This window comes from Lepisosteus oculatus, chromosome 2 (assembly GCF_040954835.1).
Source record: "Lepisosteus oculatus isolate fLepOcu1 chromosome 2, fLepOcu1.hap2, whole genome shotgun sequence".
In the NCBI taxonomy this organism is placed as follows: Eukaryota; Metazoa; Chordata; class Actinopteri; order Semionotiformes; family Lepisosteidae; genus Lepisosteus; species Lepisosteus oculatus.
Window position 1 is genome coordinate 15,887,700 of NC_090697.1, and position 16,001 is coordinate 15,903,700.

Below are 16,001 nucleotides of genomic sequence, written 5' to 3' on the forward strand. Positions count from 1 at the left end.
TTTTGTAATTTCAGGAAATGGAACACCATAGTAAGGGTCTGAATACTTCTGGAAGGCACTGTATAAGCCAATTTAGTTAAAAGCTCTCTATAGGAACAGTCTTTTGAAAATTGAAGTACAGAATGAAAAAAAAAATGAAAAAAAGCATATCTGGGAAAGTAAAACAAATTCAAAATTGTGAATGTACAACATTAAAAAGTATATTCATTCCTAATTTCAGTCACGCCATTCCTCCACACTGTGAAGTACTGCAATGTTGTGGATATGTATACGATTATTAATATATCAGGTACTATTGTACTGAGCTAACTTAATCTCAAATCCCAAGACTTCTCTGAATATCTCTGAAAGTCTCTGAAAGAATGGACTTGAGAGTATAATCACAAAATCTTATTACAATAACTTGTTGAAAATAAATATTATCAATGCTTCTTCTTCTCTCTCCCCCTCCTTTTTCTCTCCAATTCTCTTTATTGAAGGTTACTGTGCCCTTGCTGTGCACTTAAGCACATGTCACAAAACCTTCATCACAAGGTAGTGAAAGCTGAGTCAGCAGCATTTAGGTACAGAGAGGAGATTCGCTTTGCTTTAGATTATTGCAAAGAAAAGCAAAAGCTTCTGGATAAGATTGTACAAGATTCTTTTGATGAGAAGCAGCAGCTCGCTGGACTTTCGGTGTCCCTGGAGCACCTCATAAATAATGCATGTGATATGGAGCTGTTGTCTCAGAGGCAAACACTGATGCATCTGGAAGAATGCATTGCCAGCAAGCACTCTCCAACTGCACGAATGTCTGGAGACACACATCCGGGAGCTCCACTGACAGAAGGTTCGAGGTCTGTAAATCAGCCAGGATTCTGGGGCTTTCCGAGCTGTTCGGAGGAAAACGGCTGCCGTGCAAGAATCTTCAGGAAAAGGAACTCAGCTTTCAAATTGGTCAATCTTAGCCGGCTCAGTCAAGGAAGAAGGCGCGGTCACTTAGTCTGCCCCACTGGAGTTGCAGTAACTCACGACGGGTTTGTGTTTATTACAGACTGCAGCAACAACAAGGTGCAGGTGCTGGATTCCTCCAGAGACATGTGGGTTTTTTTCAGAAAGATGAAGGAGACTCCTTCAAAACAAGTGGGATCCCCAGCGGGCATAGCAATCTCCAGCCTGGGCTATTTAATCGTGATTGCAGAGCCAGAAAAAAAACAGGTCTCTGTTTACGCTAGGGATGGCAGAAGGCTTTTCTCCCTAAAACTGAACTGGATGAAGCCCTTTGGAGTGGCAGTTAATTCAAAAGGACAGATAGTAGTGACAGACAACTGTGAAAATGGAAGTCTCTCAGTTTTGACAGTGGACTGGACTAATGGCAGTGTGTTACATTTGCAGTTAATAGGAGGCCTGGAATACCCATGTTTTGTGGCCTGCAGTAAAAAAGATGACACTGCCGTTACAACAAAAAACTCGGTAAAGCTGTATGATGCTACTGGGTACCTTACATGGAGCAGCAGTCTTGAACAAGGAAATAACCAGGTTTTTATTTGCCCAAAAGGCATTGCAATTGACAGCGACAACAATGTAATTGTTTCAGATTACAGCTCTGGCAAGATTGTTCTTCTGAGCAGTGAAGGGAGGTGGTTGATGGATATAGTTTCATCAGGGCTTATGGGACCTCAGGGTCTGGCATTAAGCCCTGACGGGCTGCTTGTGATAGCTGACAGTCAGAACCACAGCATAAAGGTGTATTCTTATCGACCTGTAACCACTTGGTGTCAAGAGCCAGAATTTAATGATTAAATGACAATGAGGAATAAAATATAAGCATTGACTGACACACCCCTGAGTATTTTATACCAGATTCAACATCTAGCAAATTACACTAGCCCAACAATCCTATTGATAAAATAATAGTCACTATATTATATAATTAGCGTATCATACTCTTTTCACAATAATATGCCTTGAGTTATATGGCATTGATAGAGCAGGAGATGCTCCTTCACTTCCCTGTGGACCAAAATGTTCACAAATCATCCATCAGATAAGTTGTTAAACCAAGTTCCTGACTACTTGGTGATTAGAGATCCAGCGGCACAGTCATAAGAGTAGGGTTAACACCCTAAGATGCCATCTTGATTCCACTTTGGGATTTGGGCTCTAAATCTAAATCCCTCCTTTTATTTTAGCTGGTGATGTCATTTCTCACTCCTCACCTGATGAGCTGTGAAGTGGGTCTGCTGGCACAGAATGGTAGCTAGTGAGGTATTAACTGGGAATCCTCCTATATGTACAGTACTACGGAATCCTTTGATCTAAAAATCTCTATATAAAATATATAGATTTTTATAATTATTGAGGTTGTTATGTTTATTATGTCCCTAAAACCATATATATAATCATGTACATTTTAAGGCGAAACCAGCATTTTGTATTCTTATGATCCTGCCTGAATATTAACATTTCAAAGGTTACATTTACTACCTCTCTGCAGTTCCAAATATAGAATTATTTAACTGATAATTATTTAGAAACATTTGCTGAAATAATCAACGGGAGTTCTGTTTATCACTCTGCCTACAGATGCAAAGCACCAAAGCAGAATCTATCACTAAGCCAAACAAAAGACCCATTGTAGATATCGTGAAAAGGAAAAAAAAAACACCTGGGACAAAAAACATGAAACCACCAAATTATCCATACTATTGCACACTCATAAGGAAAAATGGATGGCAGTCTTTCACGACAACAAGATCTTTAAATTTATGTGCCCGGCCCTAGTTACCATATTGCAAGTGCTTTATGATTGAAGTATTCCCATAGCTTTAATGCCAGTGCTTAGTATAGTGGCCGCAAATGAGAAACATATGCTAACTATACATCTAGTAAATGTAATCACTCTAGTCTCTGTAACTCCAGGAAATGCACTATGGTACTAAATTAACTGTATGACAAACAAATGTATAAATGTATAAAAACTGTATAAAATCGGCAATTATACCATACCTGAATCAAAGGTGCATTTAGAAAAAGTTAAAACATGCCACTGGCTGTGTCTAGCATTACTCATAGCTATTATTCTGTATTAAATGTGCTGTGTGACCATTATGCTCTGTATTATCTCTCACTGTTTTATGACTTTTGTCTCAACTTTGAATGGTGCTTTTGTCTATTCTTCAGCGTGATCTATTTTATACCAATTTTGTTTCTTTTCTTAATGGGAGTAAGCAGTGATGTCACCATTCAGTACACATAGACACATACTCTTCAGTCTGGAAACTTTTGGTAATTGCATATAAAACTATCTGATGCAAATTGCAGTCTAAATGACAGTATAAGATAATGGAGAAAACGTCCATTTAACTATTCATTTGCTTCCTTGTTTCACTGTGATTTGATTGTAATTTAAAGTGCTACTCCTAGGAAGGCTGTCTTATTGTGCCATGAATTAAAGTAAAAGTGCCACCACATTATGTAAAATTAAAAATTATAAACCAGTCTCTCTATTTACTTTTCTAAAAGTATTTTTAATAATAAAAATGCTTTAAAAATTTGGAGTATTTGCCATTTACTAAGCAAGAATTCCAAAATATTCGAGCATTCAATCTGCACAAAACAAGTAATTTCATAAGTTTAATTTGATGAGACTCTTGATAGCAAGAAAAATGTATAAAGTATACAGTTCATAAATATACACATACTGTACATGTCAGATGATTGGTTAAAGGTACAACCTCCGAGTTCCCACAGATCCATTTACTGAACAAGAGGATTTACACCAGAATTTAAAATTAAATGACAAGGAGGATTCTAATTATTTTTTAATAATACATTTCTAGCATAAGTAAACTTTTCACAAGTTTGTTTCAAACAATACACATTTTGTTTAAAATGTCCAGAGGACATGAATATTTTTGTGTGCTGTTTTTTTCTGTCTGCCTAAGGGGAATAGGAGGACTTTGGACGCAAATGCACAAGTTTATCTGTTACCTGTATTCCTGTCAGGTAAAATACAGCAATGCTTCTGCAGAATTCTAGGCAACACCTGTTGAAGACATGAGAAAGATAATGTTATTAAATGTAGTAGTTAAATCAATGTCGCTAAGTGGTCTGGATAGGCCTTCTTAATATGATCGATATTCTACAATGGGTGACTTTTTAGAATGTGTGTTCTATTGTCACTGATGATATTGGGTAGAATCCAAAGAATTGTTCTGTCCATCACTTTTTCATGTAAGAGAATTTAACCTGGAAATGCACACTTATTTCACATGAAGGGAGGAGTGATACATAATTTGTCAATTTAGCCATGTGTGCAACAAACTACATATTTCACAGAAGGCTCCCTGGGAGTACTGTTTCAGAAAACATTTGCAGAAGAGAATCTCAGCAGGAACTCCATGGCATTCAGGTGATAGAGTTTATACTGGCTAAACAAATACAATAGTGCTGTCATGTTTAAGTAATTCATACTTAGCTGTTTCATACTTTATTTGAATTCTGTTATTTAGATATTTTGTCAAATAGAAGAGGTGAGGGATTTGTCAGAGGTGAAAGTGACCTTACTACTAAATAATATGCTGAATATGGCACCTTATTTCTTGACTAATTAAAATAATGACAAAAATAATAACAATAAAAACATACTCAATTTACACTGGGAACATGGATGTTATACTTTTGTATTGACTGAGCCTATACATACCCCTTACCAAAATATCCCCCTGTCCTGGCATCCAGAGCAAAGAGACAGTTTGGGCATAGATAGCATTACCATAACCATAACCATAAAGTCGAAGAAAACAGCATGAGATAATAGACATTTCACACTGTATCAGTGCTTCTGTGTATAAATAAGTATATATTTCTTATTTTGCCCTTCTGATTTACCATACGTATAAATAAGACAAGCCATGACGTACTCCAAGACTCTTTATTTTGACCTCTAAAAGCAAAATGTCTCTCTCAAGTGTGACTGCTCACATCAATCGATTTATCGTGAAAATGCTTACACATGGGAAACAATCCAATCTAATCATTGTGTTTTCTTTCTTCTCTTTTCAGCATGGAATAAACCTATTATTTGTTCCTTTGCAGCTTACACATGCTGACGCAGCTACCCACCTGGACTAAATAATAAGTATTTAATAAAATGAGTTTATGTTTGCCTCAAAAGATCTTACATTTACTTAATGATTGTCCTCATACAAAATCTACTGTACTGTGTGTAAAACAATTTTCTTTGTGAATGTAATTGTTGGGCAATCTGTTTTGATTTTGAAAAAAAAACACATAATTTCTCTAATTTCTCTATACAATAACCTTAAAATACAATTTGTGAAAACTGCGAAATGCAGTCAAAAGGTTACTATCACGCCCTCTACACCTAAAGGGCGCTCCTGTCCTTAGTTTCCTGTGCTTTGCTTGTCCTTCACTCACAGTATCCCAGGTCATTGATTAAATACACTAAGTTACACCACCCTTGGTGGTACCACATTCCCTGTGATAACCCTTTGATGGCTAGGTCCAAGCTTTTATGACCTCCTTACGAGATCATACTTAAGATCCTACTGAACTACTTGCTTGCTAAGGTATGTCACTGCCCATGCCCTGGCCCTTTACTCACGGACTCAGAGCAGGGGGACACAAACAGCAGCTTCTCACACAAATCCCTTGCAGATACTAATGGGTGTAAATCCTCATATGATTGTTCCCATTTGTCCGGAACCACTCTACAGCCTATGTCATCTTACTAGAGGTCTGACATGGAAACGACCAAGTCTGTTACTATTCCAGAGCCTCTTCCAGCTCCTCACTGTAACATTGTCTTGGAGCACCCTCCCCCTCGGTGTGACTATAACACATCGGTAGCTACTGGTTCACCTCATGTTCCTCCAGCCTGCCTTTCCACTTCATGCCGACCTACAGCCTCAACCCCGTGTCACCAGGTTATGTTTGGTGTAACTAGGCCTTGGAGCACCTTGGTGTAAGTTCAACCTCTACAAGCTGCCATCACACCTCACACCCACCCAGCCTGCTCTTCAACTTCCCGTCGGCATTGGCATCTCGTCGGCATCTCAGCCATACTCTGTTGCTCTGCCGGGACACACTGCACCCAGCTTTTCGACTTCTGCGTAATTCCGCTTAACTGACGTTTCAACCCAGGAGGCTGCAATGTTATTGGCCGGGCCAATGCAGCGCCTCACGCGCCACCGCTGCAGGCAAACATGTGCCTGCACTTCCGTCGCTCCAGGTCAGCCACTCCTGCTGTCGCGCTTCCACCAGGTGAGCACAACCTCAAAGCATACTGCTCCGGAGAAACACTCTTGCTTCCTTCTGTGTCCAGCACTGCGGATAAGCTGTCAGCTCTCTGTCTCTGTCTGTAGACAGGTAAGTAGGCAGACTGTATATCTAATCCACGAATCATTGACTCCCTATAACTGTGGTCTTTTAAAGACACTTGCATCCTAGAAAAAGTGCTACCACTCAGTGTTCCTGCCTTGGGAGGCATTACGAAAGTCAATGTTTAATATGTCATTTTTTCCAACACTGGTGAGATATAACCAAAAATAAACCAAACTGATATGAACTGTGCAAAGTCAACACATTTAAAACACATATAAAAGGGTAGTCTGTCACGGAGTGTAAAAAGTATTCAAAATAACCCGCTTTATGCTCCATACTTTATGTATGTGTGAACTACAGTTCAACTAACAGATGACCATCATCTTTATAAACATGGTGTGAAAAACTGTGAGAGGAGATCAGAAGTCCCAGGAAGCAGGTGTAAAGAGAGAACAGCAGAGAATGCAGCACAGAGCTTTGAGGGACACCAGTAGAGTGAGGCAAGGAGAGCAAGCTATATCAAAGAGACCTGGGAAGTGTGATTGGCAAAGCAGGAGGAGAACTGAGTGTAAGAAGCTAGAGATCTGCAACTCAGTAAGTGTAGCCAGAATGTTAGAAGAGATTATGGACAGCAGCCCAGAAGAGGTGGGTAGGGATGGGTTTCTAAATGCAGGTTGTAAGTTTATAGGAACAAGGAAGAGAGGTCAGTCAGACAGGGATCTGAAGTTGGAGAAGTGGGGGAGGGTGTCAAAGGAGGAACAAGGAAGGGAGAGGTATAGGCTGAAGGTGGGGGGCGGGTAAAGATGGAGGTAAAGAATGAAGAGTTTGCAGATGTTTGGAATTTTAGTGATGAAGAATGAAGCAAAGTCATCAGCTGAGGGAAAGGGATGAAAAGGTGGAGATGAATGGGTAGAGGAACAGTAAGCATGCAGACAGATGAGTGGACAGAGGAAGTTAAAAAATAAGATTTACATATTTAAAGGATTCATGATATGAATTCCCCATAATATACAACACCTTTAAAAAAATTGGTTTCACTCCTGTATAATATATGCTCTATTGTACATGCTGTTTTACAATCATAATACTACAAAACATTAAACAACCATGTATAATTTTCCTTCTTTTAATAGAACTATATTTCCTCCAAAGATAAAAAGTTTCTCATGAATCCTGAGATAGCAGACCAATGGACTAATCCAGACATGAGGAATAAATGATATTGGATCACCATCACAATCTCTCACCTGACCCACACAACCATAGACACAGTTATTTTAATACATAAACCAGATGCACCGACACACAACAGATTCTACTTTTAATTCTCTCATTTTAATTTTATTATTTTAAAATAGCAGGTCTCTGTAAAACACATACAGTATGTCATTGGGAACACTAAATGACCTGGATTCTTTATTCTGGAAAATTGTGATTGGCAATATGCACTTAAAAAGTAGTACCATTACCACATTCATGTTGCTGCAAGAATTATGAGACAAAAGAATAGTATTCTACTGTATGCCAGTGGCTGGAAAGTTCCAAAATATTTCACAGAAATATATAGTCAATTAATAATGCAGAACCCTTATGATAAGACTAAATTTAAAGTACATAAAAGAAAACTTTATTTTGAGGCTAATAGTACATATTTTGCCTTTGTTACCACAAGAAGGATCCTAATTTTGCAAATGCCCTTCCCCAGTGAGGGTATCCCAGGCACAGTACTACAGTTAAGGTCCCCTTGGATTCCAGATAGGGAATAATTGTTTATCTGTTCAATTTAATTTAAAAAAACAGCATGGTTCTATTCAAAGATAAAAAGCTTGGCACTGTGATAAAGAGGAAAGAACATTAAGTAAGCAAAACTTAACTGGTTTTCAAATGTTTGCATATTAAAAATTGGAAGTTGAATAATTTATTTTAAATCTGTAACCTATAACCTAGTGTTTAACTGTACACTAATAAAGCAAGAAAAAACAGATACGGTAATGATTTAATTTGAAATAATCACAGGATTTCAGATGTTCTCTCACTTTCCATAATCACATATTTCTCCAAAGGACATCTTAGATCTGTAGATGTGTCCTGTGCTCAGCATAGAATAACAATTATCATGAGCTGTTTTCCATGATAACAGGTTTTGAAGGTGTCCTTAAATTTGAAATTTTAGCTAAATACCTTAATTTAAACTTAATTGTTTCAATTTAGTAATTATGAGCCTAAATGGAATTAAACCCAGACATCCTTGTGGCTCTATAGTACTGTTCTGCAAGAAAAATGTTGAATTTTAAAACAGAGGAAGACTGAACTGATTGTGAAGCTGCACACTGAGATCACAAGTAGTAACACTACTGGATTAAGTAGAAGAAAAGCATTGCATTGTTTGATTCCTTTTATACTGAAGAAAAAAAGAGACTCTGCAGGGCGAGTGGGCAGAAAAGTGGATAGACCTTACCACTGCTTACATAATAAATAATCCTATGAAGTTTTTTGGGGGGTTCTAGGAAATTAAAAGATCATTCCAAGTTTGTATTAGGCTGTGTGGTAAACCATGCAGTAGTACTTCATCCTGACACCTGTGAGAGCCTATCAGTGGTAGCCAAGATCTTTGGTTTATGTCATTTAATGAACTGGAAGTGAGGATGACTTTCCACTTATATTCAAGTCTGTGTAACAGGACAGTGAGACCGTCAGATGTCAGAAGATGATGTGGTGTAACAGGGTCTCCTGTGGTGAGAGACCTGGCTTTTTTGAGTAGGGGAATTCTCTGCTGTCTGGGGAGTGGAGCTGCCCATCAATGGCCATGTGGTCAAATCCCAGAGGGGGCAAAGCTGCACTTATCATATTAGTGCAGTAAATTTACCTTTTACTTCAACCGTTATGTTAGAGAAGGAGTTTATGGGTGAAGAAAATAACCAGTTTATTTGACACTGAGCTTGTTACAGAAGAATTAGGAATTAGAAAACAGGAATAATTCTATGCACAACTTATCGCTCAGATGGTATTATCCAGTCTTTATTTTCTTGTCCTTCAATTTGAATTAGGTCTGTCTGTCAGTCTGTACACTGGAGTTTTACAACTAACAATGCCTATACTTAATCAAAGGCATTCAGGGCATTATAGCTTCTAAATTGTTTAAGATATAATATTCTAAAATAAAGTGTACATGAATCTGCTGTCCTTGGCTGCCTTTCTGTATAAACTTCTGGCACACGTGGAGAAAAGACAAACACCACACAAAAGATACCCCAGTCCTTCTGGGCATCAAACCAGGACCCAGGATGTGTGAGGCAGCAGGTCTCACCCCCACACCCTACAGTGTTTGCATAAAGAAGAAATTGATGTGAAGCACCAGTAACAGCTGTATTGTGGCAGATATGTTTTGCCAAGTTTGAAAGCAAACACTGCATTTTAAATATGATTAATCAATTTCATATATTCATACCAAAGCCACAACCTATTTCAGTAAGGACATTTTCCATCCACAGCAGAATATATTTACAAATGCCTAGGCAAGATGTCTCTGAAAAGGGGGGGTAGCACAGGGCAAGCAGTTCTTACCAAAATCAAGTCTGTAGTATCTAATTGTATTTTAATGATAATTGCAATGATACTGAAATGCATATCTAATTGCAGTGATTTTCCAACCTACAGGAAGGCACATTTAAAATTAATGACATCTATCAGCTACAACTGATCTAGTTTTTATAAGAAACTATGAAAGAGCCACGCTTCAAAAAATGGAGTGTCACTACTTTCACAGCCCTATGCAGACGACGCGATCCAGAATAGTGAAGATACACGAGGGAGAAAGTCGTGCAGGAAAGGGTCAGGATAGAGGGGGCGTGTTCAAAGCGAGCTGGTGTCCTGGGGAAGTGAGGCCGGGCGAACAAACCAAGCCAAAGTCCAAACGGGGAATCCAAACGGGAGAGAAGAGTCCAAAGCCAGGAGATCCATCCAGGGGTTAAAACCATGAGCCGGGTCGGGACCGGTGAGGCATCGGGAACAGAAAGTTAAAACCATAACGGAGCCAGACGCGGCAGGACCCTCGAGCTCCCACGATGCGGAAATCAATGAGGAACCAGGAGTGAGGTCCGCGCATGGCTTTTAAGGGGGAAGGGAAATAGGGAACAGGTGCAGATAATGGGAGAAAAACGAGGAAGGGCTGGAGCGCCCTTAAGAGGAGGGGTTAGCGATCGTGACAGCTACATCAAATGTCTTTTTTAATATACGTTTTTCTGATCAAAATCTGACCGTGCTTGCAGAAACTTCTATATAGGAATTACAACTTATGATAAACTGTTATTCAGCATTAGGAAACCTACACAAATCATAGTTTTTGTTCATTTGTTGTATTGTTTTAAATTTCCACATCTTTTTTTAGAGAAATTCTGTGTAAGACTAGTTTTTATTTCTGGACACATTTCAGCAAAGCTACATTGAATTTAGAGTTACCCCGTAATTCCTGAAAAATATTAGATCTGAACAACAAGCTGTGCCATAAGTTGTGTTACAGCTCTCTGATCAAAGCAGCACATTTAAAATAATAAAAGATAATCAAGGAGAAATTGTATTTGTTTTATAACTAAGAATGTGAGCACTTGACAAAATCCACTATCAATGCAAATGTTATATGACTGCCTGTTTAACTAATCAATGTTAAATCTACTGTTTTCTCTAAGGAATTTCTTGTAATTCAGAAAATGCGAGGCCTGCCCTGCCCCTGCCAGGATTTGATCTCAGTTGCTTGCGGGCTCTGTGCAAGCACAGAATCCCTCCCTAGACAGCAACTAACTCCGCCACACCAGAGGATCAGGACATTTTCCACTAGAAACCACCTAGGCTTTGAAAGGGAAACATCCCTTCTACTATATGTTCTGAGCTGTTACACCAGCTCCTACTGAATGCTTTTGCTCTCATTAACATGAGAAACATTTAAAATCTGCAATTGTGTATCTAAAAGTCAGCAGTTGCTTGAATGCTTTTGGTCATTATAACACACATATGAACCTGAACTCCAAGCAAACTGCATATCTGAACTCCTACCTCCAAAGTCATAGGTTGGTTCAGACGTGAAGTTAACAGCACCTCAGATAGTAAGCTCGGCTGCCCAACGCAGACTCATATTAACATTAGCATCCTTCTGTACTTGTTAACTTTTTAAAAATTATAATTTACTAGAATACTGGTTATTTAATTATGTCATAAAGCATAATGTAATCATGCAAAAGAATGAAAGATACCAATGCATTTGTCTGGTTATTTTTAGAGCACACAACTTGTTGGCTCATACCTTATGTTTCAATGTACTGCTCTTTTTGAAGCAAATGGTTGTGGGAATATGTTTCGATATAGAATATGGAACTACCCAGCCATTGTAAAAGACCCTGGTTTCATTCAAGAAACAGCCAGAATGAAATCCTTGGATCAGTTAGCTACAAACTCTCAAACGGGCTACCTAGTCTGAAATGCCACCTCTTGTTTATAACCTCTGTTGTACTCTCATGCCCCTAATAGCATTACTAGATCAAGAGCAGATCAGAAAGTTCCAAAAATACATTTGTGTGGTTGTTGAAACCATAATTACATTTTGAAATTCCTAAATAAGGATCATCCAAATAAACAATAGGGTATACCTAAGATCAATTTTCTTCTCAGTTTTACTATAGTGAACAATTAAAAAATGGTTTCATCCTACTGAAACAAATACATCAATAAAACCTGATAAAATCTTGCTGAGGTTAAGCCTGAGACACACTTTTGTACACTCAGCACTGTATTCTGTCAGTGGCAATGGACACAACCATATCGCTACTGTCAAATTGAGAAACATCTTTTCGCACACCCTGCTGTGAAAAATATTCTGCTTCAATTCATTTAACACATCCCTGCTTCAACAGTTACAAGCAGTTACCAATGATACGTTATTCCCCACAGGTCTTCATCTGAAGGAAAATCCTTAAATATAAACATGTAATCCTCCCTTAGCAGAGTCTATTAAAATGAAAACAGTACTAACAATAACAAAATCCAAATGTCCTGGCAGAACATCATTCACTTAAAATGTTAAGCACCATCATTCAGAAACGTACAATATGTCTGGGTAAATATTCTGGCTGCTCTCTACTCCATTTAATTAAATTACATACTGTAATAAACTATTTAATTCTTACTTGATTTCCATTTTCATTAGCAGTGAACTAGTCATCATACTGACGTCTTCCTTTGGGTAAGACATTAAACTGAGATCTTGACTGCTTGGTCATTTCAATTCTGGGATTGCACAATCTTGCCTCACTAAAGTTGAGTTTGTTTTTAAAGAAATGTATCACTTCTCAAATGTTACACCACGGCAAGATACTGCAGGCAGCAGCGGATGGATACAGGCTAGAACGCCAGGGATTAGGCTGTAGCGCGGCTGTGTAGCACAGTTGCATAGGTTTTCTGGCCAGAACCCAAGTGTTTGAGCTCGGGGGTCGTTTCAGGCATTTTCGGATTAGGTGGGAATTCATTCAGCAGAAGCTCGCTAAGGGCAACCGGTGGCGCCGCAACAGTAGTGAGGGCTGATTTGAGAGTTAGCGGGGTTGGGCTCTGGAAGGCACCCACGGCAAGAATTGACACCACAAAACTGACATTTATTTGGGCATTACTAGCGCCATGTTCTGCAATTCAGAACAAGTTAACCCAACTTCCGCCCGGTGACGTGAGAGTATTAATGCATTGGGAAGAGCTAGCTTAACCTACAGTACGTTATACAAAGATCCTGCTCCCAATAATTATAACACAGCTTTGAACTAGTCACACATTGATAAAACAATCAACTTTCAACAAGCAACAAGAATGAACAGCCTTCTGCTGATTCTCAATGTATCCATAATAAGGTGACCAAACCAGCAAAAATCTTCCTTTTGCACATATAGAAACCAGCTCAAAAGCCCACTTTCATCAGGTGGTTTTGAAAAACAATTTTATCTAAAACAAAAATAACAAAAATAGTATCTTAATTACGCAATTCATTAAATAAATACAACGAGTGTTAAATCATCAATATAAAATACGCTGCAAATGAATTCTACAGGCTTGTCCAATGTCAATATCCATATTGCACCAGTTTGTGTACAGCTGATATCCATTTTCCATTCACAAAGACATCATCTGCACTTATGATATACTATATAAGGTCATAGCAAAAGACACACAATATATGGTAAAATAGCATTTCAGCTAACAAGATAAAAAGACGATTTACATGTTTAAATGTAGCAAAAGTGCACAATCAAGGCCAAGGAATGGGATGATTTAAACTCTGGCATCACCACATATCTCTAATCTGTCGCAATTTCTCAGCATTAAGGACAATGCCTGGTATATTTGCAGTGGTACACACATAGTGACATCCCCATGTCATTTAAGTGTAGTAAATGTAAAGATTAACATCTAGAAATGTGGATGTATAGATATGGCTAGGTATGTATTTTCCAGTATAATCTATAAATCCAAGTTTAGAGACAATATGTCCTAAGTAGTTCAATGAAGAAATAGTTTAATGGAGAATAAGAAGGAAAAAGAACTCTACAGTCTGCACAAAAAGGCCCAGGATTAAAAGAGTATTTTGAGACCGATGTTTAAAAAGTGTATACTGAGCTACAGGGGCAGCTGAAAAAAGATATTAGACTTGCAAAGACAGAAATGAAATTGTAACACGCAAAAAATAATATGAAGCACTTTTTCAGTAGAACAGTAAAAGAAACACAATACCTGAAGTAAATAGCTTGCACAATAAAAGTGAATTGATGATAGAAGATGAAGAACAGCAAAATTCCTAATTGAACATTTTGTGCAGGTATTTACAATAGAAGACATCAATAATCTGCTCCATGTTATAGAAGGAGCTCCATTAGTATAGAATAATTTTAGCAGAGTTGATACTGAGGTTCTACAGGAGCTAGGTGGTATTAAAACGTATAAATCACTTTGTCGTGGTGGTATTTTCCTGGTCATATTTAAGGAAATGAAGGATATTATCCACAGACCTTTTAGCTTGGATATTTCTACTCTCACTTAGGATGAAAACTATACGCACAGACTTGACGACAGCAAATCATCACTATTTCAGAAAAGGGCTGAGCCAGGAACTATAAAACTAACCAGTCTTATTACTTTAACTGATAAAGGTATGGAAATATTAGAGCTCAATTACATGAATACGTAGTAAACAAAGCCATTTTAAGAGACAGACAACATGGAGTGAACTTACTAGAATTCTTCTTGTCAACACAGACCTCCTCACACAACATGCTAAAATTAGATCTCCAGAAAGCTTTTGATATGACCTCTCATAAAAATGTAATTCTTAAATTAAAAGCCACAGGACCCCAAGGTTACCTATGCATGTGGAAGAGAACTGATTAACAAACAGGAACCAGTACCTCATTTTAAGGCACATAACCTCTAAGTGGGCAAATATAACCAGTGATTTATCAGCTACAATGACTTCATTGGAGCATTGGTTTTCTTAGTTTAAAATAATCAAGACCTACCTTAGTACCACCACTGGCCATTTCGTCCATCAAGCAGGAGATCTCTTCAAACAAGGATTACAACATTTTGACTGATGAGCTTGCAGTAAGTAGCAAATAATATTTGGTAAATACACCACCTACTCCACACTTTCAAAGCAAACACAAAAAGAAGTAAATAGATACTATGTGTCGTCTCTGTGTGAAAGAATAGTGGTTCGCATGATTTCAAAATGAATACACCTACTATATGTATGATTCCTCAGTCAGATAGTGACTGAGCAAAGATTCAACCATGATACCAAGGAGGTTCCAAAACAATTCAGGAAAGGGATACAAAACAGGGGTTGTTCAACACTGAGCAGTATTTTTCTTTAGCTTGAGGTATTTTTTCCATTTCTGACACAAAACCCAAACTACTCTAACAAGGAATGGAACTGCCTCTTAGTAACTTACCCAAAGCCAAATATCAAGTAATATGTTCTTCCTTTCCTGTTTTTTTAATACCACATTCTTTCCTGAGCAACCATGTCATAATTGCATGCAACTTCTTTTGCCACACCAGAGTGGTATGTTTCCAGTGTATGTACTGTATAGCATTACATGTCAGAATTATTTTCCATTTACCACTGTAACACTGACTGATTGTGTCACGATAGTTCCCCCTCCTTAAGGGTGCTCTAGCCCTTTCATTAAGACTTTATTCTGTGCACCTGCTCCCTATCCCCAGCCCACCTTAAAAGCCAGGCGCTGACGCTCATCCGGGCTCTGCATCTGATTTCCATATCATGCGAGTCCGGGACCTGGAAGCGCCTGGTCCCGTTAAGGTTTTAATCTCTGTTCCCCGTTCCCCGTTCCCCGTTCCCCGTTCGCCGGTTCCGACCCGGCCTTCGTGGTTTTTTAATTCTTGCTCTGATGGATCTCCTGGTTTTGGACTTACCCTTGCATTTTGGATTTTCCCTAAGGACTACTCTCGGATTGTTCGCCTCGGCCACACCTTCCCCGTGCACCAGCGCACCTTGGACACGCCCCCCTGTCTTCAGCCCCGTTTTCCTGCATGACGTTTCCCTAGTGTTTCCCCACTCCATCGGACTGTGTCGTCCGCATAGGGTCCGGAAAGAACTGTTCGTTACAGATTGCACTTTGTGTGGG

At 38.6% G+C, this 16,001-nt stretch overlaps 1 protein-coding gene across 1 annotated transcript in view; it reads right to left on the reverse strand.

The window, feature by feature from the left end:
• The window catches only part of dlgap2a (discs, large (Drosophila) homolog-associated protein 2a), a 404,450-nt gene that overhangs the window by 377,880 nt on the left and 10,569 nt on the right, over positions 1–16,001 (reverse strand). Inside the window, exon 2 of the mRNA XM_069197514.1 lies at positions 3,973–4,027. Coding sequence (XP_069053615.1) covers positions 3,973–4,027 — 55 coding nt within the window. The remainder of the gene's footprint in view (positions 1–3,972; positions 4,028–16,001) is intronic.